The 26,115-nt window shown below is 41.8% G+C and overlaps 1 protein-coding gene across 3 annotated transcripts in view; it reads right to left on the bottom strand.

The window, feature by feature from the left end:
• Positions 1-26,115, bottom strand: part of AR (androgen receptor) — a 416,052-nt gene that overhangs the window by 172,304 nt on the left and 217,633 nt on the right. For all 3 annotated transcript variants that reach the window (XM_077284919.1, XM_077284920.1, XM_077284921.1), the window contains exon 2: positions 17,579-17,730. In XM_077284919.1, coding sequence (XP_077141034.1) covers positions 17,579-17,730 — 152 coding nt within the window. The remainder of the gene's footprint in view (positions 1-17,578; positions 17,731-26,115) is intronic.

Here is a 26,115-nt window from a genome sequence, read left to right as displayed (position 1 = left end):
GAGGATTTTGTTTTGTTCCAATCTCCTCGCTGTGGATTGTTTTAGAAATGTTCTTACCTCCCTTCTGAGTATGTTTTCCTGGGTCTTCTTTGTTCGAGTCTAATGTTTTTCTTCCCGTCCCCTCTTCTTCTAGTTTAACGCCCTCCTGATGAGTGTAGCGAGTGTGTGTTTCCCAGGTTTGTTGAGGTGTAGTCCATCTCTGGCGAGGAGTCCATCGTACAAGTAATTCACACCGTGGTCCAGGAATCCGAATCCTTGTTGTCTGCACCATCGTCTTAGCCAGTTGTTCGCATCAAGGATCCTGTTCCATCTCCTGGTGCCATGCCCGTCTACTGGAAGGATAGAAGAAAAAACTACCTGTGCATCCAGTTCCTTTACTTTCTTCCCCAACTCTTCAAAGTCCTTGCAGATTGTCGGTAGGTCCTTCCTTGCGGTGTCATTGGTGCCAACATGTATCAGAAGAAATGGGTGGACGTCCTTGGAGCTGAAGAGCTTTGGTATCCTATCAGTCACATCCTTGATCATCGCACCTGGAAGGCAGCATACTTCTCTTGCGGTTATGTCCGGTCTGCAGATGGCTGCTTCTGTGCCTCTCAGTAGTGAGTCTCCCACCACCACCACTCTTCGTTGCTTCTTGGCTGTACTTTTTGCTGTCACTTGTTGCTGCGTACCCTTTTCTTTTTTGCTTGCTGGTAGCGCTTCATCCTTAGGTGTGCCATCTTCAACCTCTACAAAGATTTGATATTGGTTCTTCAGTTGTGTGGTTGGTGATTTCTCCATGGTCTTCTTGCTTCTTTTGGTCACATGCTTCCACTCATCTGCTTTTGGAGTTTCTCTGACACTTTTTTCACCTTCTGTGACCAGTAGAGATGCTTCTGTTCTGTCTAGGAAGTCTTCATTCTCTTTGATGAGTTTCAAAGTTGCTATTCTTTCTTCCAGACCCCACACCTTTTCTTCTAAAAGGGCCACTAGTCTACACTTCTGACAGGTGAAATTGGATTCTTCTTCTGGTCGATCTGCGAACATGTAGCACATGCTGCAGCTCACCATGTAGGTTGTCACATCTGCCATGTTGCTCCCAGATCCTGCTGACTTGCTGTGTGCTTTCTTTCTTGTGTAATCTACTCAGCCAAGCTTTCTTGCAATAATGTCCTACAGGCCTTACGGCGCGCGGTTTGGTGATGCTTTCCAAGCAGCTGGTCCCGGCTGTACCCAACGATCTTCTTGCTGAGGGAGACTCTTCGCTTTTCCCAGAAGGCACCTGGAATATGCAAATTATCCTCCTCAAGCTTGAATCCCTGGTTTGGTGATGCTTTCCAAGCAGCTGGTCATAGGTTTTAGTGAAGAGTTTACTAAAGCAAATTTGGAATATAAGACTCTTGGTTATTATGGATACCAGAGCAAGATTTATGTTGTCCTATAGATATTTCTTACTCAAGATACAGCGATGACATCAGAAGTCAACAAGAAAATAGCTATGGGAAAATCAACAATTAAGTCAGTGGACAAGGTCTTCAAATTGAGGAACATTTCACTGGCAACGAATAATAATAACAATCATTTTTTTTCTATAGCACCAACATATTCCACAGCACTTTACACTTTAGAGTGGACTTGTACAGACAGTAAAGACATTACAGAATAACACAATAACTCAGATACCAAAAGGAGTGAGAGCTCTGCTCACAAGCTAACAATATATGATGACCCGGCTCGTACATAGTTTGGTCTTTTCTATGGTAACATAAGGATGCAAAACCTGGACGATAAAGAAATAAGACAGAAAAAGAATCAACGCCTTTGAAATGTAGTGCTGGTGAAGGATGTTATCAATACCATGGATGACAAGAATAGACAAATCAATTTTGGAATAAATCAAGCCAGACATGTCACTTGAAACAAGGATCATCAAGCTACGACTTGCCTACCTTGGACACATGATACGAAGGGAGCAATCACTGGAGAAGGACATCATGATCAGAATAGAAGGAACATGGCGAAGAGGAAGGCCAGCAACTGATGGCTTGATACTATCAAGATAATGGTGAGTAGACCCTGGCGGACCTATCTAGACTTGCACAAGATCGATCTTCCTACAGATCGTTCATCCATCAAGTTACCATGGCTCGAGATCAAGCCGAAAGCCGTAAAAAAGAATAGATAGTCATGGCCGAAATACACACAAAGGAAATAAACATGTGAATAACAAAATTTGCATAGTTGCAATAATCTTCTGGGAGAAACACTTCATTTTCTGGAACAATTTCAAGAGTGCCAACACTTTCGCCATGACTAGATTTCATGACTGTTTATTGTAAGGAAATCTTTATTACTGGTATAAACTATATATCTACAAACGTAGTTTTCTTGTTTTCTATTGCACTGCTCCAATATTTGACAAGAGTAACATTTTCTATAAAACTAATTGAGAAACATGTAAACTACAGCTCTGACAGCTCATAAATCACAACAGCTGGCCAAGCACCGTATGGAATTTTGGAACTCCAAAGAGTTCAACTTCCTCATCATAGCATTGTTTGTTACTTGTGAAGTATCCAGGATACCTAGAGCTTGCCTAAAATCCTAGGGGTGTAGTAGAAAGAGGAGGCAATTGAAATCAATGATATGTATATTAACCATATGCATACCTTAAGACTAATTAATATGGGAAACCAAAGGAAACCCGTGGGAGGGGGCACATACATTTTATAAAGGTAATACCTTGATCGGAATTACTGCAGCCACCAGAAAAGGTTTTGCTAGGCCTATGCGACTTTGTGTTTTCCTCTGCCCAATATAATGAAACAATTTCAGCATGCTCAGGGATTCTATTACTAGTTATTCAGTATTGTACATTTTTAGTGTTGGCTTTGTATGCTTGTGTATCCATTTGTCTTGATCTCATATAAACTTTAACTTTAAATTGGTGACATTTTTGTGGCAAAATATAAAGCCAAAATTCCAATAAAGAAAATGAACTGATGTAGAAAAATGTTTAGATTTGAATCAGCCAAAAAGGCATATGTTATTCTGAATATGCAGATATTTACTTTGTGCAGAAAGCATAATGAATATGATGAACCAGTACGTTACATGCAATCAGTCTTGGACTGGCCCTTCGGAGAACAGGGGAATCCTCTGGTGGGCCCCTGTGCAAGACTGGGCGACCCCTCTTATATGAGCACTACTTGGCACAATATACTTGAATCACTATGTACAGACAAAGACGGCACCTTATTCATTCATCAATCTACCCAGTTCATTGTTATATAAATCTGTGATTAAGGATAATGTCACATTTGCATGTAGCCGAAAAGTAGGGCCCTGGAGTTTTGGGTAGGCCCTTGGCATCCCATTCCGAGACGCCATGTAAGATCCACCAGAGATTTAATCACAATCCTCCGATGACATTTCCTGCTGATATATGACGTTGAGCTGCAGTGCATCTGTGTATATAGAATAGAAAGGAATGGATGAGGTCCCTCAGCTCCAGGTTTCCCCATTGTCTGCTTAGCCGCAGCTACTATCATTTGCAGGAACCCCTTTAGAGCTATTCCGATCTTGCTGCAAACTAACCCAGTGTCCAAAAGTCTCCTACCTACAAGTTATGTCTTTTCACACCAGAAAATGGATGGTGTGTTTTGAATTATGGAAAAACTTGTGCAACTTTAAATGTGTCTAAAGGTCTCAGAAATTTCCAATATCATTTTCATTAAATGTAAAAGTGGATGCCTTAAGTAAAAAAGGTCTACAATGTCCTATATAGGGGGAAAAATGTATTTAAAAGATTTTGTTCTAACGAAAAAAGAAAGAAAGGTACATGGATAGACAGAGTGACAAACTTCAGTCCACCTGTGTAATGGTACAATCAGCACAAAATGATCACGCGCAGGTAGATAGCCGAAGGCCACTCAGTTTAGCAGAATCTAAGGAACTCCCAGGTTTTCACACTCTGAAACAGTTACAGGGGTCTGGACTTCACTGCAGGGGCTCTCAGGCTGCGTCTGCAGAATAGTCATTGACTGAGGGAGTGAACTAAAAGAAGCAAACAAATAAGGAATCCAAGAGCCAAGTTCAGGAAGGCTGGGTCAGAATTAAGGAGGGACAGGCAGAGCAATCAGGCAAATGAAGGTCAAAAGGTCTGAGGCCAAACCAAAGGGAAGTCAAACAATACCTGGGTTAGAACAGGAGATCAATGGTTAGGTGGAGATCCACCTGGGTTAGAACAGGAGATCAATGAGTAGGTGGAGATCCAACTGGGTTAGAACAGGAGATCAATGATTAGGTGAAGATCCACCTGGGTTAGAACAGGAGATCAATGATTAGGTGGAGATCCACATGGGTTAGAACAGGAGATCAATGACTAGGTGTAGAACCACCTGGGTTAAAACAGGAGATCAGTTATTAGATTCTTCAATTACCGTATATACTTGTGTATAAGTGAGTTTTTCAACCCCCTTTTTTGGCCGAAAAAGACCCCCCTCAGCTTATAAACGAGTCATGGTCCCAGTGCGGAGGTCCCCGGCGTCTCCGGAACATGTCCGTGCTCCCTCCCTCTGTAAGTATTCCGGTGGCTGCTGACAGGGTCAGCGGTCGGCGTTGGCACTGGGGCAAGTGCCGATGTCCTGAGCAGTCAGGGACACCGGTGCCCTATGAGGGGCCAGGTGCCTGTGCCGCCGCTTCCTCAGGTCCCCAATACTTGCGATATTCACATGTCGCCGTTCCACCGCCGCGTTGTGTCTTCCGCATCCTCCGACTGTGACGTTCAGGTCAGAGGGCGCGATGACGTGATTAGTGTGCGCCCTCTGCCTGAACAGTCACTGCAGAAAGCCGGCGACGCTGAGGAGAACCGGCATGCGACGAGAAGTGAGTATGCCATTTTTTTTTATTGCAGCAGCAATATAGGATGTAATCATATCAGCATAAACTGCACTGATAAGATGAGCATCTTATGGGGCTATCATCAACCTTTATGCTATATTATATGGGACATATTTTCCTATAGAGCATCTTAAGGGCCCAATGAACATTATGGAGAATTATATGGGCCCATCAGGAACTTTATGGAGCATTATATGGGCCCATCATGAACTTTATGGAGCATTATATGGGCACATCACGAAGTTTATGAAGCATTATATGGGCACATCATTAACTTTATGGAGCATTATATGGGCCCATCATGAACTTTATGAAGCATTATATGGACACATCATGAACTTTATGGAGCATTATATGGGCCCATCATGAATTTAATGGAGCATTATATGGGGGTATTTTGTATGGAGCATCTTATGGGGCCATCATGAACTGTATGGAGCATTATATGGGCCCATCATAAAGTGTATGGAGCATTTTTTAAATTTTTCAGTAGCTGCTGCATTTCCCACACTAGGCTTATAATCGAGTCAATAAGTTTTCCCAGTTTTTTGTGGCAAAATTAGGGGGCTCGGCTTATACTCAGGTCGGCTTATACTCGAGTAGATATAGTACCTAGAGAGTTCAAATATTCTCACATCTATTTGTCATCGTTCAGCCCATTGCTCAATATTATCTCTGAATCCGCAAGTGTAGTTTCTTTCTCTAATACTTATTTTCTAATAATTTTTAACCAAACACAAAGTTGATACAAAAATAACGTAAAAATATAATCTAAAAACTGATGCTCCTCCTTTGATGTACTCCTCTTAAATTGTCTGAAAGTAACTGCATTAAAAATTGCACGTGAATACGTGTCCTTATATTATGATGGCCTAAAATGTGTTTTTTAACAGTTTTCTTGTAATATCTGGATCAATGCTGCTAGCAATTAATGTGCACACAATATTTATTTCAATTCCAAAGTATTGGCCACCAAGCTATGTCTGACCGCAGCAAATAGCAACGCTGTGTTTACAGGAGGGAAATAAATTACTGTCTACAGCAAAATCACTTTACTTTGCAAAATCTGGTAGATTTATCTTGTGTCTGGTGTACATTAAGTATACCTTAAATGTATTCGTGAGTTTCTTACAAATTTATTAATAAATCTAATATGCTCTGCTTAGAAATGAAACCTTAACACAGAAACTCCCTTGCATGTTAATGTACAAAGAAGTGACATTTAAAGTAGCAAAGCAAAGCCGAGAGCGGAGCTTTCAATTACCCACAATTATGGAAAATCATTTTGGCAGATGGGAGCTTTTCAGTGAGCTGTTACTGTAACACATTTTGGTCTTGTTTGTCGTCTTTGTCACTATTTTGCTGACACTGTTCATCACAGAAATGTTCTAAATCACTAAAGTAATATTTATATCCTGAAAATGTCACCTATTGATCTGGAAACATTTCAGACATCAGAATGGTGAGCTCCTCATAATCAATGTGTTCAAGTCCTACAAAACTAGTGTGTATAAGCGGTAACGTTTCTCCTTGCGGTGAGTGTCATGTCAAGCCTGATATGCCGAGGTGAGGAGACTTTTAAGTCACAATGCTCCTTTGGGAAATATGTGTATGTCACTCTCTGCTAAGAGAAAAGTTACCCCTTGGATCCCGGTTAAAAGCCTCTCACCCACCGAAATCAGATCTCATACTTTGCACTGACAAGGGGCAGTACCCCAAAACACAGTGCCTGCAAATTTAGATTCTGGTTTTGGCCTTTATCCTAAGTCATGTGACAAGGCTCGTTAGAGAGTCGATATTGACTTTTAGGATTGCTACTTCCTATAGGTGACTCGAGTTCTAGTCCTCGTCCTCTCTGAAGAGACAATTTGCATAAGCTGGACTTGTGACAGTATCTCCAGGCCATGAAGAGCTTACATCAGTTTGTCTGGACATATTTCACTATATTTGAAAGTATCACTAATAATATTGGTTTGTAGACACAAGCAATGTAATATTGCCAGTAACCGGTGTATCTTGGGCAATGGAGGACTATACAGTGACTTCATGTCAGTAGCACTCAACTAGACGTAAGTACAATGCTATGGTTTGGGAGTTCTCAACACTATGACATCAATGTTGGGAAACAAAGGTTCAAAAAGGAAAACTTCCATTGAAAAAAAAGATATTGGGAGGAGGATAACATGTAAATTAAATTTCTGAGCACAAAATTTGCACTAAAGTAGCTTGATATACTTTGCTGATTAGCTTTAATGCGAGAAATAACAGATGAAGGTCCAGACACGTCGTATTAGTAACAAGATGAGCACAAAAATAGACACAATGTGTTCTGGAGCCCATAAGCTAAAATTCCTACTAGTGATGAGCGAGTATACTCGTTACTCGAGATTTCCCGACATGCTCGAGTGGTTTCCGAGTATTTTGGCATGCTTTAGTTTAGATTTAGTTTATGTCGATGCAGCTGCATGATCTGCGGCTGCTAGACAGCTTGAATACATGTGGGGGTCACCTGCTTGTTAGGGAATCCCCACATGTATTCAGCCTGTCTAGCAGTCGCAAATCATGCAGCTACATCGACATAAACTAAATCTCTGAGCACGCCAAAATACTCAAGAGACCACCTGAGCATGCTCGAGAAATCTCGAGTAGCGAGTATACTCGCTCATCACTAGTTCCTACCTCACACAGATCTACAAGCACATTAGTGATAATAATTATAGTGACTCGGAGGAAAAATATGAAAGGATGATAAAAACATTCTCCTGGAGAAGCTAACTCATGACCACATTGCTGATGGACCACAGTGTTAACCTGTAGATCACTAGTAAAATTGTAATCTTAAATTCCTTGAACATTGGGCAATCATCAAAGAAAAGTTTTGGTTTACAAATACTAGAGTTGGGCTCATATTTTAAACATCACATACTTAGATTGCAAGCTAAATTTTTTTTATATTGGAAAAGCACCTTCACTGACATTGAAGGTCCTCATCTATGAGGCCAAGTTTAGCAGATCACGGAACATCAATCCCTATCCATAATATGTAACTGGCACCTTTTCCTTTTCTTCAGGACTACATCTCATGAGTGAAGCATGTGCAAAGCAGCTGGACGCTAAATGAAGCCGATGTTTATACACTGGTCATGTCAGCACACAGCAGGCGGTGCCAGCATCTTGTGAACAAAGAGAGCCTACGCTCCTTGAACTGTGCAAAGAACAACTGCTTAATATGGGATGAGCAGAGCAGGGTGAAGCCTGACATTGTGACTCTACTCCTCTAGCATACGGTACATTCCAACTTTACTTACAATTAAACCCTTTCTGACATTAGACGTACTATCCCGTCGAGGTGGGGTGGGCCCCTATGACCACCGACGGGATAGTACGTCATATGCGATTGGCTGCGCTCACGGGGGGAGCGCGGCCGATCGCGGCCGGGTGTCAGCTGACTATCGCAGCTGACATCCGGCACTATGTGCCAGGAGCGGTCACGGACCGCCCCGGCACATTAACCCCCGGCACACTGCGATCTAACATGATCGCAGTGTTCCGGCGGTATAGGGAAGCATCGCGCAGGGAGGGGGCTCCCTGCGTGCTTCCCTGAGACCCCCGGAGCAACGCGATGTGATTGTTCCGAGGGTCTCTTACCTCCTCGCTGCAGCAGGCCCGGATCTAAAATGGCCGCGGTATCCGGGTCCTGCAGGGAGGTGGCTTCACAGCACCTGCTCAGAGCAGGCGCCGGGAAGCCAGGAGCAGTGCATGTCAGATCGCCGATCTGACACAGTGCACAGCAAAGTGTCAGATCAGCGATCTTACACTATAACATGATGTCCCCCCCTGGGGCAATGTTATAGTGTAAAAAAAAAAAATATTCACATGTGTAAAAAAAAATTTAAAAAATTCCCCAAAATATATATATATATTGTTCCTATAAATACATTTCTTTATCTAAATAAAAAAAAACAATAAAAGTACAAATATTTAGTATCGCCGCGTCCGTAACGACCCGACCTATAAAACTGTCCCACTAGTTAACCCCTTCAGTGAACACCGTAAAAAAAAAAAAAACGAGGCAAAAAACAACGCTTTATTATCGCCAAACAAAAAGTGGAATAACACGCGATCAAAAAGACGGATATAAATAACCATGGTACCGCTGAAAACGTCATCTTGTCCCGCAAAAATTGAGCCGCCATACAGCATCATCAAAGAAAAAATAAAAAAGTTATAGTCCTCAGAATAAAGGGATGTAAAAATAATTATTTTTTATATAAAATAGTTTTTAGCGTATAAAAGCGCCAAAACATAAAAAAATGATATAAATGAGGTATCGCTGTAATCGTACTGACCCAAAGAATAAAACTGCCTTATCCATTTTACCAAACGCGGAACGGTATAAACGCCTCCCCCAAAAAGAAATTCATTAATAGCTGGTTTTTGGTCATTCTGCCTCACAAAAATCGGAATAAAAAGCGATCAAAAAATGTCATGTGCCCGAAAATGTTACCAAAAAATACGTCAACTCGTCCCGCAAAAAACAAGACCTCACATGACTCTGTGAACCAAAATATGGAAAAATTATAGCTCTCAAAATGTGGTAACGCAAAAAATATTTTTTGCACTAAAAAGCATCTTTCAGTGTGTGACGGCTGCCAATCATAAAAATCCGCTAAAAAACCCGCAATAAAAGTAAATCAAACCCCCTTCATCACCCCCTTAGTTAGCAAAAAATTAAAAAATGTATTAATTTCCATTTTCCCTTTAGGGTTAGGGTTAGGGCAAGGGTTAGGGCTAGGGTTAGGGCAAGGGTTAGGGTTGGGGCTAGGGTTAAGGCTACAGTTAGGGTTGGGGCTATAGTTAGGGTTAGGGTTGGGGCTAAAGTTAGGGTTAGGGCTAAATTTACGGTTGGGAATAGGGTTGGGATTAGGGTTAGGGGTGTGTCAGGGTTATGGGTGTGGTTAGGGTTACCGTTGGGATTAGGGTTAGGGATGTGTTTGGATTAGGGTTTCAGTTATAATTGGGGGGCACATCAGGGGCTCTCCAAACGCGACATGACGTCCGATCTCAATTCCAGCCAATTCTGCGTTGAAAAAGTAAAACAGTGCTCCTTCCCTTCCGAGCTCTCCCGTGCGCCCAAACAGGGGTTTACCCCAACATGGGGTATCAGCGTACTCAGGACACATTGGACAACAACTTTTGGGGTCCAATTTCTCCTGTTACCCTTGGGAAAATACAAAACTGAGGGCTAAAAAATAATTTTTGTGGAAAAAAAAGATTTTTTATTTTCACGGCTCTGCGTTATAAACTGTAGTGAAACACTTGGGGGTTCAAAGTTCTCACAACACATCTAAATAAGTTCCTTGGGGGTTTAGTTTCCAATATGGGGTCACTTGTGGGGGGTTTCTACTGTTTAGGTACATTAGGGGCTCTGCAAACGCAATGTGATGCCTGCAGACCAATCCATCTAAGTCTGCATTCCAAATGACGCTCCTTCCCTTCCGAGCTCTGCCATGCGCTCAAACGGTGGTTCCCCCCACATATGGGGTATCAGCGTACTCAGGACAAATTGGACAACAACTTTTGGGGTCCAATTTCAACTGTTACCCTTGGAAAAATACAAATCTGTGGGATAAAAAAAAGATTTTTTATTTTCACGGCTCTTGTGTTATAAACTGTAGTGAAACACTTGGGGGTTCAAAGTTCTCACAACACATCTAGATAAGTTCCTTGGGGGGTCTAGTTTCCAATATGGGGTCACTTGTGGGGGGTTTCAATGTTTAGGCACATCAGTGGCTCTCCAAACGCAACATGGCGTCCCATCTCAATTCCTGTCAATTTTGCATTGAAAAGTCAAACGTCGCTCCTTCCCTTCCGAGCTCTCCCATGCGCCCAAACAGTGGTTTACCCCCACATATGTGGTATCAGCGTACTCACGACCAATTGTACAACAACTTTTGGGGTCTAATTTTTTCTCTTACCCTTGGGAAAATAAAAAATTGGGGGTGAAAAGATCATTTTTGTGAAAAAAAATGATTTTTTATTTTTACAGCTCTGCATTTTAAACTTCTGTGAATCACTTAATGGGTCAAAGTGCTCACCACACGTCTAGATAAGTTCCTTAGGGGGTCTACTTTCCAAAATGTTGTCACTTGTGGGGGGTTTCAATGTTTAGGCACATCAGGGGCTCTCCAAACGCAACATGGTGTCCCATCTCAATTCCTGTCAATTTTGCATTGAAAAGTCAAACGGCGCTCCTTCCATTCCGAGCTCTCCCATGCACCCAGTGGTTTACCCCCACATATGGGGTATCGGCGTACTCATGACAAATTGGACAACAACTTTTGGGGTCCAATTTCTTCTCTTACCCTTGAGAAAATAAAAAATTGGGGGCGAAAAGATCACTTTTGTGAACAAATATGATTTTTTATTTTTACGGCTCTGCATTATAAACTTCTGTGAATCACTTAATGGGTCAAAGTGCTCACCACACGTCTAGATAAGTTCCTTAGGGGGTCTACTTTCCAAAATGTTGTCACTTGTGGGGGGTTTCAATGTTTAGGCACATCAGGGGCTCTCCAAACGCAACATGGTGTCCCATCTCAATTCCTGTCAATTTTGCATTGAAAAGTCAAACGGCGCTCCTTCCATTCCAAGCTCTCCCATGCACCCAGTGGTTTACCCCCACATATGGGGTATCGGCGTACTCATGACAAATTGGACAACAACTTTTGGGGTCCAATTTCTTCTCTTACCCTTGAGAAAATAAAAAATTGGGGGCGAAAAGATCATTTTTGTGAACAAATATGATTTTTTATTTTTACGGCTCTGCATTATAAACTTCTGTGAATCACTTAATGGGTCAAAGTGCTCACCACACATCTAGATAAGTTCCTTAGGGGGTCTACTTTCCAAAATGATGTCAAGTGTGGGGGGTTTTAATGTTTAGGCACATCAGGGGCTCTCCAAACGCAACATGGCTGTTATGACCCCAATGGCAGAGGGTCTCAGAAATAATTACTAAGTCTGCAAACACAAAAAACCAGCTCATAGGGCAGTGGTAACTGAGCTGACCATATATCTAATCCTAGCACCACAAATAGCAGCAGCCGGGGAACGTGCCTACGTTGGTTCTAGACGTCTCGCGCCAGCCGGAGAACTAACTAACCCTAGAAGGGAAAAGAAAGACCTTTCTTGCCTCCAGAGAAAAGACCCCAAAAGTTGGATACAAGCCCCCAACAAATAATAACGGTGAGGTAAGAGGAAAAGACAAACGTAAGAATGAGCTAGGTATTTAGCAAAGAGAGGCCCACTAGCTAATAGCAGAATATAGTAAGATGACTTATATGGTCAGCAAAAACCCTATCAAAATATCCACGCTGGATATTCAAGAACCCCCGAACCGTCTAACGACCCGGGGGGAGAACACCAGCCCCCTAGAGCTTCCAGCAAAGCCAGGAATCACATTTAGTACAAGCTGGACAAAAATACGAGCAAAGCAAATAACCAAAAAACAAAGAAGCAGGACTTAGCTTAATTTTGCACGAACCAGGAACAGCAGACAGGAGTAAACAGAAAGGATCTGATTACAACGATGCCAGGCACTGGACTAAGGATCCAGGAAGTTTATATAGCAACACCCCTGGACTAACGACCCAGGTGGGTGCCAAACTGAGGAAAGACAATCCCAGAGTCATATCACTAGTAACCACAAGAGGGAGCCAAAAAGTCTAATTCACAACAGTACCCCCCCCTTAAGGAGGGGTCACCGAACCCTCACCAAGACCACCAGGGCGATCAGGATGAGCAGCGTGAAAGGCACGAACCAAATCGGCCGCATGCACATCAGAAGCAACCACCCAGGAATTATCCTCCTGACCATAGCCCTTCCACTTGACCAGATACTGAAGCCTCCGTCTGGAGAGACGAGAATCCAAGATCTTCTCCACCACGTACTCTAACTCGCCCTCAACCAACACCGGAGCAGGAGGCTCAACAGAAGGAACCACAGGTACAACGTACCGCCGCAACAAAGACCTATGGAACACGTTGTGAATGGCAAACGACACCGGAAGATCCAAGCGAAAGGACACAGGATTAAGGATTTCCAATATCTTGTAAGGACCGATGAAGCGAGGCTTAAATTTAGGAGAGGAGACCTTCATAGGAACAAATCGAGAAGACAGCCATACCAAATCCCCAACACGAAGTCGGGGACCCACACCGCGACGGCGGTTGGCAAAACGCTGAGCCTTCTCCTGTGACAACTTTAAGTTGTCCACCACATGATTCCAGATCTGCTGCAACCTATCCACCACAGAATCTACCCCAGGACAGTCAGAAGGCTCCACATGTCCCGAGGAAAAACGAGGATGGAAACCAGAGTTGCAGAAAAATGGCGAAACCAAAGTAGCGGAACTAGCCCGATTATTAAGGGCAAACTCAGCCAACGGCAAGAAGGTCACCCAATCATCCTGATCTGCCGAAACAAAACACCTCAAATAAGCCTCCAGAGTCTGATTAGTTCGCTCCGTTTGTCCATTAGTCTGAGGATGAAAGGCAGACGAAAACGACAAATCAATGCCCATCCTAGCACAAAAGGATCGCCAGAACCTGGAAACAAACTGGGATCCTCTGTCAGACACAATATTCTCAGGAATGCCGTGTAAACGAACCACATTCTGAAAGAACACAGGAACCAGATCGGAAGAGGAAGGCAGCTTAGGCAAAGGCACCAAATGGACCATTTTAGAAAAGCGATCACATACCACCCAGATGACAGACATGCCCTGAGACACCGGGAGATCCGAAATGAAATCCATGGAAATGTGTGTCCAAGGCCTCTTCGGGACAGGCAAGGGCAAGAGCAACCCGCTGGCACGAGAACCGCAAGGCTTAGCTCGAGCACAAGTCCCACAGGACTGCACAAATGACCGCACATCCCGTGACAAGGAAGGCCACCAAAAGGACCTAGCCACCAGATCTCTGGTGCCAAAAATTCCTGGATGCCCTGCCAACACCGAGGAATGAACCTCGGAAATGACTCTGCTGGTCCACTTATCAGGAACAAACAGTCTGTCAGGTGGACAAGAGTCAGGTCTACCAGCCTGAAATCTCTGCAACACACGTCGCAAATCAGGAGAAATGGCCGACAAGATAACTATTTTAACTTGCTGAGCTGAATCTCCAGATGAACGGGGTCTCTGAGATAGAAACAATTTACAATTATTCCTGAAATTCCTAAACTTAAATCGGTCTCCAGAAAACAGTTCAGGAATAGGTATTTTAGGTTCAGACATAGGACTACTGGTAACAAAATCTTGTATGCCCTGCACACGAGCAGCAAGCTGGTCTACACTTGTAATCAAGGTCTGGACATTCATGTCTGCAGCAAACACAAGCCACTCAGAGGTAAAGGGGAGGAAGAGAGGGGAAAAAAAAAAAAAAAAACCTCAGAATTTCCTTTCTTATTATCCCACTTCTGCAATGCATTAAACATTCAATGTTGGCCTGGCATACTGTTATGACCCCAATGGCAGAGGGTCTCAGAAATAATTACTAAGTCTGCAAACACAAAAAAACAGCTTATAGGGCAGTGGTAACTGAGCTGACCATATATCTAATCCTAGCACAAATAGCAGCAGCCGGGGAACGTGCCTACGTTGGTTCTAGACGTCTCGCGCCAGCCGGAGAACTAACTAACCCTAGAAGGGAAAAGAAAGACCTTTCTTGCCTCCAGAGAAAAGACCCCAAAAGTTGGATACAAGCCCCCAACAAATAATAACGGTGAGGTAAGAGGAAAAGACAAACGTAAGAATGAGCTAGGTATTTAGCAAAGAGAGGCCCACTAGCTAATAGCAGAATATAGTAAGATGACTTATATGGTCAGCAAAAACCCTATCAAAATATCCACGCTGGATATTCAAGAACCCCCGAACCGTCTAACGGCCCGGGGGGAGAACACCAGCCCCCTAGAGCTTCCAGCAAAGTCAGGAATCACATTTAGTACAAGCTGGACAAAAATACGAGCAAAGCAAATAACCAAAAAACAAAGAAGCAGGACTTAGCTTAATTTAGCACGAACCAGGAACAGCAGACAGGAGTAAACAGAAAGGATCTGATTACAACGATGCCAGGCACTGGACTAAGGATCCAGGAAGTTTATATAGCAACACCCCTGGACTAACGACCCAGGTGGGTGCCAAACTGAGGAAAGACAATCCCAGACTCATATCACTAGTAACCACAAGAGGGAGCCAAAAAGTCTAATTCACAACACATGGCATCCAATCTCAATTCCAGTCAATTTTGCATTGAAAAGTCAAATGGCGCTCCTTCGCTTCCGAGCTCTGCCATGCGCCTAAACAGTGGTTTACCCCCACATATGGGGTATCGGCGTACTCAGGACAAATTGTACAACAACTTTTGGGGTCCATTTTCTCTTGTTACCCTTGGTAAAATAAAACAAATTGGAGCTGAAGTAAATTTTTTGTGAAAAAAAGTTAAATGTTCATTTTTATTTAAACATTCCAAAAATTCCTGTGAAACACCTGAAGGGTTAATAAACTTCTTGAATGTGGTTTTGAGCACCTTGAGGGGTGCAGTTTTTAGAATGGTGTCACACTTGGTTATTTTCTATCATATAGACCCCTCAAAATGACTTCAAATGAGATGTGGTCCTTAAAAAAAATGGTGTTGTAAAAATGAGAAATTGCTGGTCAACTTTTACCCTTATAACTCACTAAAAAAAAAAATTTTGGTTCCAAAATTGTGCTGATGTAAAGTAGACATGAGGGAAATGTTACAAGTTGGAAAATTGCAAAATTTTCAAAATTTTCATCAAATTTCTGTTTCTTTTTCACAAATAAGCACAGGTAATTTCAAAGAAATTTTACCACTACCATGAAGTACAATATGTCACGAGAAAACAATGTCAGAATCCGTTGAAGCGTTCCAGAGTTATAACCTCATAAAGGGACAGTGGTCGGAATTGTAAAAATTGGCCTGGTCATTAGCGTGCAAACCACCCTTGGGGGTAAAGGGGTTTAAAGACATTATCTAAAGTAGTGTAGCAGAATATGGAGCTACTCGCCACTGAAAACATTTCAAAGGAGAAAAACAGCGCTGTTCACACTTCAGTCATTACAACATATCACAGCCATCTAATTTCCAGTTTGCCTATATATTTTTTATATATTTTTTATGTATGTGTGAATCTCACCTGTACAAGTAAAAACCAGTTGCCATTTCTATACTGCTATCCATTTCCTAGCTACAGGTTCCTGTCTGCATACATCTGTGCTATAAACCATCCAAAACACCTATGTGTAACCGCACCTCTGAAAGTATGAATCTATTGCCATTACATCACTGCTGTCCTGCTATTAACTGTATCCCTTTTGGAATATATCACTCTACATAAACTTTTCTTTTATCCGTTTTATTAACTTAATCACTACGGGAAAATACCAAAATGAATATACTTCTCTTTTATTGCTGTGATTAATCACATCCTTCTTGGAATACTTCAGATTCATATACATCTACTGTTCCCATGTGTATCCTCTGCTTCATCTGGTGTTTCCTGCTCTGTTTGTTTGCCATACTGTCTGCCCTTCTGTACTTGTCTTTGCTGATCCACATGATATCTAGCAAGAGCTGCTGCTTCATCGCCTACAGTCTGTGCTGCTCATCTTTACCTACAGATTAGAGGATGAGCAGGTAAGACCATATCATGTGCCCACTGAATAATATTTCTGCTCATAAAAACTACAATTGACTATACATATGGTGTATGGTAAATTGATGGTAGATCCTCCACTGAATGAGTGATAGCCTGTAGAGTGATTGTGTCACTGACACAGCCATTCACAGGTTGCCCTGAATGTCAGATCCTTCTGAGAACGGTCTTTCAATAAATTAATTATTTTTTGTTTTAATATTGGATGAAAATTTCAAACATCAATGACATCTTTTCTTAGAGTGTCATTGGTTGGCTGAAACATTTGTTCATTGTTCAAGGGGTTTTTAAATTAAAATTGGGCCAAAGTCAAGGAATGTTATACAATAACAAATGCTCCTATACTCAATGGTTCAATCCACCATCGCCTTAGGGTTGCTGTTACGATGGTCTCTGCCAGACCTGGAAGAAGTCACATCCTGTTCTTTAGTCACATGACCTGTGCCGCCAGTGACAAGTTGCAGTGGTTAGACAAAATGCAATAATTTTCAGTGGGATGATGTCCCTCTCCTCAATTACCTACCCAATCACTGGCTTCGGCTGTCAGCTGCTTGAAGAACAAGACATGAATCCTTCCGATCCTGGCATGGCAGTGGCGCCAAGGGAGATTGAACTATTCAAGTAAATTTATTAGGGTGCTAATACGCTGTAAAAAACACTCTGTGCTAAACAACAAATTCTTCTAATGTTGAAGCCTATACAGTGCTGTCTGATAAAACCTCTACCCAAAATGTGTCATGAAGGGCAATCATTAAGGTCAGAAAGAGGCAGCAAACCATGAAATGAAGGGGTTGACTACGTACGATGATCGCTCGGCATCTCTGGTTGAAAAATGTTTTTCAAAATAATGTACAAGAAAATAAGGAAGACATATTTCCTTAGTTATTTTGTGAAATATAAGTTCCTATTTCTGTAGTACATTCACACACACACAACGCAGAATATTTCTAATATTTCTACCTTCAGCTGCCCTCTTGAAGAAGACTTTGCAGCTGCCACATGTAAGGGCTCCATAGTGGCATCCAGATGCTTCATCTCCACAAATCAAGCAGGTCTTCTGTGGTGGGAAGTAATAATCAATGGGGAGCAGGTGTTCTCTGCCTCCTTCCAGCCTGGAGAATGCACAAAAAGACAAATTATTCAGGGCAGAGAAACCACCTGTTATGATATCAACTGTACATAAAGCTCGAGGAACATTCAACTCAGCAAAAAGACAGTTTTTAATTCAAATTATTGTAAGAAGTTTGGCTTTTCCAAGCAGCTGTACTACAGACTGAGAGGGATTTCCAAAGATTAATTGATGAAAGGTTAATGCTTTAAAAAGTAAAAGTAAAAACCATCTGAAATCAAGACTTTTTATAAACAAGTAATTTAAATGGGTTTTCTGGGAGTTTGCAAATTGTGACTTAGCATACGGAAAATTATAAAATAAGGATATAACTATTACATACCGGTTAAAGTCCGTCATGCCAGTGGTCACGATGGTCCTACTAGTAATACTAGCTTATTATCAGTTACATGGCCGCTCTTGCCAATCACCAGCTTCAGCAGTAGTGTCCTTTATGGAAATGTTACAGATAATAGAGTGATTGACTGCAGTGGTCTGGTATCTGATACTCTGGATATTATCCTAAATCTCTGCGAAGACTTTGAAGACCACGACACTTGGCAGTCAGTCAAAAGAAGATTCATATTTTCTTATTTTACAACCTTTCCTACGCTATGGCAAGTTTTATGGAAACCAATTCATCTCAATGTATAAATACATAAATCAATTTTATTTATATTTTTAATGTATAGGAAGAGCTCATATGTAATGGTTAGCCTCTTGAGGGCATCTGTCTCCATTGTTTCTAGAGAAAAAGTAGATGCTATTTTCAATTGCAAGGCAAATAAGGTTACAACTTACAGTAATATGGAGCTAACAGTGAAACACTATATATATATATATATATATATATATATAGAGAGAGAGAGAGAGAGAAAGAGTACTTATATATATCCCCTTAGTGACCACCAATATGTCTCTTACTGACCTAAGATATAAGAGAATAGCCTCCCCCAATGGATGATAATGCAGCAGTTGTCAGCTGTACACTATAGCTGACGCCCTGCTGCATCACTCACGATCGGTGTTGGCACCGGGCATGGCATTCAACCGCTTAGATGCTTCTGCCAATAGTGACTATGGCATTTAAATGGTTAACATAGTGTGGGGGCTCCATCTTTAACTCCAATGGCACTCTAAGATCATGATTATGTGTTCCTGATGGTTGACATGGCTATCCATAGCCAAATAATGGCTTTAGAGTCTGCTGGCCATAGTGGCCTGTTAAGAAGTTAGCGACATTTTGGTGGTAAAAATAATATTTTTCTTTCCTGTAAGCAGTTTTGAATATGTCAGGGGGTGTTGTTTTTAAAACAGTATCACTTTTGGCGGGTTTCCAATACATAAATCCCCTAAAGTCACTTCAAAACTGAGTAGGTCAATAAAAAAATAAGTTTTGTAAATTTCCTTGAAAAAAATGAAAAATTAGTGCAACAATTTTAAACTAATATATTGACTCGAATTTATCATCAATATAAAGTATAATGTGTCACGAAAAAAACCCCCACAAGGACATGGTGAAACGTTATTGTGGCATAAAGTTACACATCTCAGATTTGAAAAATTTGACCTCACTAAATGATTATGTATAATTATATATACAGTGTGTCCGTATACAGTCATGGTGCACTTTTGACCAGTCACTGAAAAGCAACAAAAAACGATAGAAATGTTGAAATCTGCTCCAAATAAAAGAAAAACTCTCACAGTTTCATACCTATTCTGTGCAATTCTATGTGGGCTCCATTTGTTGCCCTACACACATCCAATTGATAGCAAAGTTCTTGCCACATACTGGTAAGGATGTCTGGTGTAAGAGTGAATAACGTCTGTGATTCTCTGCTTTAAGTGATTAATGTCGTTGATATGTTCAATGTACACATGTTGCTTCACATTACCCATGTTATGGTAGCCATGACTTGACAGAACCCCTTCCCTATACATCGCCGGGGGAATGTTCTATCCAGAAATTCACGAACAATGGTTGTGTAGTGTGGAGGAGTGCCATCCTGTTGAAAGATGACACCTTTCTGGAAATTGTGGCACTGTATACAATTCCAACATGTCAAGATAAGTGTTTGCAATCACAGACTGCTCCGCAAAAAAAATGGGCCTATTACCTTATCATGCACAAGGCCACACTACATGTTCACTTTAGGGGTGTTACGTTCGTACTCAACGTAGGCATGAGGATGTTCACCAGCCTATATTCGGACGTTATGGCAATGAACATGTCCACAGATATGGAAGGTCGCCTCCTCGCTAAATACAAAATCTTCTGCAAAAATCTTGCATCATTGTCGATCTCATGAAGCATATCTGTAGCAAACGCGCATAGTTTGGGTCTATCCGCCGGTTTCATAGAAAGCCAGAATTTGTACCCCGTAAAACAGAGATGTTTCTTTAACACCTTATGCACTGTAGTCTTGCTTAGGTGTAATTGTCGAGCACACGCACGCACGCACAAATTCTTTAGGGCTCCTTAGGTAGCTATCCGATATAGCCTCTACAGACTCGTCACTGACTGATGGTCTAATAGAACGGGGTTTCTCCACCAAACTGCCGGTTTCCTTCAACTGCTTATCCCACCGAGTAATGTTATTCCTATGGGGTGGCTCTTCATTATAAACGCACCGATATTCACGTAGCACTTTGGTCACGGATTAGAATTTAGCGAGCCACAGAACACACTGAACTTTCTTCTGTACCGTCCACATATCGACTGGCATGGAAAACCACACAGCTGGCATAAGCTTGTGGTTGCATGATGTCACAGACCTGGCACTGTATTAATCAGAATTCAGTTTATCTGGGGTTAATCTGACTGGGGGCTCAGCAACAGCTTAAATGAGTTTGTGTTGTTTGGTTCTTGTTATCACTCCTCATGAACAGGTCTGATATGATTGGGCCAGAGAAAGGACGCTAAAATGTAAACTATAAATAGATCCTGTGACTGGTCAAAAGTGCACCATGACATTATGGACATACTGTATATATAATGCATATTGAAAATCTAATCTACCCTAAGATTTCATCCATTATAAGTTCATGCTTAAAACATACAACTCTGCCCTTCACCTCTCCAAACAAACCTATTTTAACACCCTCATCACCAGACTGTTCAATAACCCTAAACGTTTCTTTGACACTTTTCATTCCCTACTCAATCCAAGAGTGCAGGCCCCAACCACGGATCTCCACACTGACGATCTGGCCAATTACTTCAAAGAAAAAATTGACCACATCCGACAGGAAATTATCTCCCAATCCCTTCATACCATGCACTGTCCTCCCTCCCCCATTGCATCTAGTTCACTCTCTGATTTTGAACCAGTTACAGAAGAAGTAATCAGGCTCCTTGCATCTTCTCGCCCGACCATTTTCACCAGTGACCCCATTCCGTCACATCTCCTCCAGTCCCTTTCCCCGGTTGTTACCTCTCACCTAACAAAAATGTTCAACCTTTCTCTCTCTTCCGGCATCTTTCCCTCCTCGTTTAAGCATGCCATCATACATCCATTACTTAAAAAAAAATCACTCAATCAAAACTGTGCCGCTAATTATAGACCTGTCTGTAATCTTCCCTTCATCTCTAAACTCCTCGAACGCTTGGTCCACTTCCATCTTATCCGCTATCTCTCAGATAACACTCTTTTCGACCCGCTACAATCCGGTTTCCGGTCTTTACAGTTTACTGAAACTGCCCTCACTAAAGTCACTAATGATCTACTAACCGCTAAATCTAATGGTCACTACTCCATGCTAATTCTATTGGATCTCTCAGCAGCATTCGATACTGTGGATCACCAGCTCCTCCTCACTATGCTCTGCTCCATCGGCCTCAAGGACACCGTTCTCTCCTGGTTCTCCTCCTATCTCTGACCGCTCCTTCACTCTATCTTTTGCTGATTCCTCCTCCTCTCACCTTCCCCTTACTGTTGGGGTTCCTCAAGGATCAGTCCTAGGTCTCCGCCTCTTCTTTCTGTATACTGCCCCTATTGGACAATCAGTAGATTTGGTTTCCAGTACCATCTCTATGCTGATGACACCCAATTATACACTTCTTCTTCTGATATCACGCCTGCCTTTTTAAAAAACACCAGTGATTGTCTTACCGCTGTCTCTAACATCATATCCTCCCTCTACCTGAAACTGAACCTGTCAAAAACTGAACTCCTGGTGTTCTCTCCCTCTACTAACCAACCTTTGCCTGACATTGCCATCTCTGTGTGTGGCTCCACCATAACTCCCAAGCAACATGCCCGCTGCCATGGGGTCATACTTGATTCCGAGCTTTCATTCACCCCCCACATCCGATCACTGGCTCCCTCTTCTTATCAGCATCTCAAAAATATTTCTAGAATTCGCCCTTTTCTTACTTTCGACTCTGCAAAAACTCTTACAGTTTCACTCATTCATTCTCGCCTGGACTATTGTAACTCTTGACTAATCAGCCTCCCTCTTACCAAACTCTCCCTGCTCCAATCTGTCCTGAATGCTGCTGCCAGGATCATATTCCTCACCAACCATTACACCGATACCTCTACCTTGTACCAGTCATTACACTGGTTACAAAACCACTTCAGAATCCAGTACAAAACTATTGCCCTCATCCACAAAGCACTCCATGGCTCAGCACCACCCTACATCTCAGTCTACCACCCTACCTGTGCTCTCCGTTCTGCTAATGACCTGAGTTTAGCATCCTCAATAATCAGAACCTCTCACTCCCATCTCCAAGACTTTTCAGGTGCTTTGCCAATTCTTTGGAATGCACTACCCAGGTTAATAAGACTAATCCCCAATCCCCACTGTTTTAAGCGTGCCTTAAAAACACATTTGTTCAGACTGGCTTACCACCTCAACGCATTAACCTAACTATCCCTGTGTTGCCCATTCAAAAAACTTAAACCATAATCAGGTTCCTCACATCATGTTCTCATACACTTTATGCAGTTAATAGCCCTCTGTGTCTGTACTGTTACATATTTAGGCTGATAACTGGTTCATGCAGCATTACATGAACACCCGATTCTTACACTATGGCTGATCCGAACAACGAAAGCAATTGTTACCATCCACCTCTCGTGTCTCCCATTTTTCCTCAGTTTGTAAGCTTGCGAGTAGGGCCCTCACTCCTCTTGGTATCTGTTTTGAACAGTGATTATTGTTATGCTGTAATGTCTATTGTCTGTACAAATCCCCTCTATAATTTGTAAAGTTATGCGAAATATGTTGGTGCTATATAAATAAAATTATTATTATTATTATTAATATTAGTATTTACATACAATTGCTACCCGAGGAAGAAGGGAAGAAGCTTTACTAATTTAATGTGATCAAAAAAGGAAAGATAAATTATCAACATAAACTTGATAATACCCATACCTTTAGTTTAGCACAAAAATTGGATGGATAGTTTAGGAGAAAACATTATGCTCATATGCAAATGAGACGTTTCGAGCACTGTGGGTGGGGCCGCATGGTTTGGAGTACCATTGAGCCTCTGCTTTCATCTCAAAATAAGAAGTTGAAGCTCCAGGACCCCAAATGCAAAATATGCCCCCAAAACCAATATTATATTTCAATTTGCTGTTGTCTGCATCGGCCATCGGGCCCCCACTGCCAACAAGGCGCAGTTCCCATTGCAATCGTAGACCAGGGTCTTATTTGCAGAAGGGAGGAGTTTAAAAGCCACATTTTTTTCAGCTTCTCATGCAAGGGTCATTTTGCTGCACAGTTTTACACTAAAGGTATCTTTCCACTTTTTTAACCCTTGTCAGCCTCCTTGGTGACTGCATACATCTACTCATGAACTCATTAGCAATAATGACTTGAAATCAAAGTGCTACATGTAATTAGATACCATTACCTCTAATTAACAGCAAGTTCATTGAAAGTGTTTCTCACCTTTAATGGCTGCTGTGGCATGTCTGGCTCTATATAGAAGTGATCTCAGCTATTGCCCAATAGTTCGGGACTCGTATTGTTTCTATTACAGGCTTGCTGCCCTGAGAATTACGGTAGGTGTCTACACAATCTAATTCTGCTGTGTTTAATTCATGTGGATATGACCAAACGTGCTGAATTACGCTGATCTACTACTGTACTATAGTTAGGCAATAAATATCATTTTGTTAGGCTCATCTTTAGTAAATGCTGGCAATCAGTAATATCATGTGAATTATGAATATTTTAAAGCTGTGATAAAGATACAAACAACTCTAAATTAATTCCCGATTGATGACCACTATCAATATGATCTTCCTTCAGAAAGGCACAGGATTGTAGAGCCGGCTGTCAGTCACTGCCGGGGCGCGGTTACAGCTGTCACTCTCAGTGCTGTGAGTGGTGATTGGAATTACTCCAGGCATGCCGCTATGACTGAAAGCCGGTGGCAGGGCCGGACTGGGACTAAAATTCAGCCCTGGCATTTGAAGTTACACAGGCCCACTTGTCACATGGTGACTGTATAATATCTTTGTAGGTTACAAGAAATGAGGGGAGTGTAACACGATTATATAACATATAATCACAGCTGTATCCAGCATTACAGCTCAGTCCTATTTATTGCTTTTAGTTGCAGTACCAAGAAAAGCCGCTACTTTACCTACATAACTGGATCTCGTAGATAATGAAGGGATTGTGGAACCTCATTCTGATGCTCCATAAACTTTGCCTACAGCCACTTTTGGTTCTGCTGCGCAGCACGAGACCCGGTGACTCTGAAGAGTGGTAACATCAGTAATGTCACCGCTCTTCAGATATTCTGGGTCTTGCACTGAGCTCGGCGACTGTGAAGAGCGGTATTGTTACTACCATCACCGCTCTTCAGAGTCGCTGGATCTCACCAGGTCTGGGCTAGTAGTTACTTACACCATTACTTACACCAGGGATTGATGGCAGCTGACATTACGCATCTGACATCAACCCTATAAACCATTAGTGTATGTGCACATGTTGCGGATTTGCCTGTGGAATTTTCTGTGCAGAATCTTCCTCTCTTGGCAGAAAACGCAGGTAAAAATTTGCGCGTTTTTGATGCATTTTTTTTTTTATGCAGATTTGTAGGCATTTTTGAAAACTAAATAAAGATCTATTAATGAATACAAAAAAAAAAAAAGAATTGTGATGTCATTTCTTGTCCAACCTCTTCATTTACATACTCCATTGAAGAATTTTTACACACACAGATAGATAGATAGATCTATAGATAGATAATAGATAGATAGATGATAGATATTTAGATCTATAGATACATGATAGAGATATAGATCTATAGATAGATAGATCTATAGACAGACAGATAATACCGCATTGAAGCAGTCATTTCTGCCAAAGGATTCCCGACCAAGTATTGAGTGCATAACTGAACATTATTATTTGATGGTTTTTTTGTTTGTTATTAAAAAACACTTTTATTTGATTGGCCGGGTGAAATATGCTAATTTATTGAGACAGGTTTTTTGGGTTATCAGGAGTTGTAGGCCAAAATCATCAGTATTAAAACAATAAAAGACCTGACAAATTTCAGTTGGTGGATAATGAATCTATAATATATGAAAGTTTAATTGTAATCATTACATTATGGTAAATAATGAAATTTAACACTATATGCTAATTTTTTGAGAAGGACCTGTACTGGCCCTACACTCTCCTGCTATCCCTTCCTAGCCTGTGGAGGTTGGCACCCTGATAGATGATTTGGCGCCCCCACTCCGCGACGGCTATCGCCTGCTGGCCCTGTAAAGTCACTGACCAGCTATAGGCGGGAAAACAAAAAGCAGTAAAAGAGATGAAAAAAGAGTAAAAGAGACTCAGGTGCACATTAAATGCTGACAACCTCCCTAGATGACGTCCCACACAGGACAATTTGCTAAGTCACTCATGGAGTATACATGTGGTCATTGTCGCACATAACACTAGTGATGAGCCCATGTGTAAAGACAATGAGACATAAATGGGAGGAAAAAAGCATAAATACAAATGACCTGGTTCAGTCCAAATTACAGACCATGCATGACCAACTATCTGACAATGTATAAATAGTTGTGATAAATATACGCATAAAAAGGCAGACAATATTCTACGCCTGACTGCGCATAGAATAAGATAGTATACAAATGCCTATAAGTAATAAACAGTAGTCAGTATCTATATTAATGCATGGAACAATGGACTAAAGAAAAATAAACAGTAATAAAGACAGCCAGTGAAGGGGGTATTGCCCCCAAAAACAGAGCACTTAGCTGTCAGTCAAACGACGCCCCGACGCGTTTCCCCGTCATACGGTTCCTCAGGGGGCACAAATACATATGATGAACCGGAGGTCAATGATGCAGGTGCCCTGATGCCGGGACAGACCTCATGCTACTGTAAAAACGCATGG

This window comes from Ranitomeya variabilis, chromosome 2, assembly GCF_051348905.1.
Source record: "Ranitomeya variabilis isolate aRanVar5 chromosome 2, aRanVar5.hap1, whole genome shotgun sequence".
NCBI classification, from domain to species: domain Eukaryota; kingdom Metazoa; phylum Chordata; class Amphibia; order Anura; family Dendrobatidae; genus Ranitomeya; species Ranitomeya variabilis.
The sequence above is the reverse complement of the archived record's forward strand: the minus strand, read 5'-3'. Positions and strand labels throughout refer to the sequence as shown.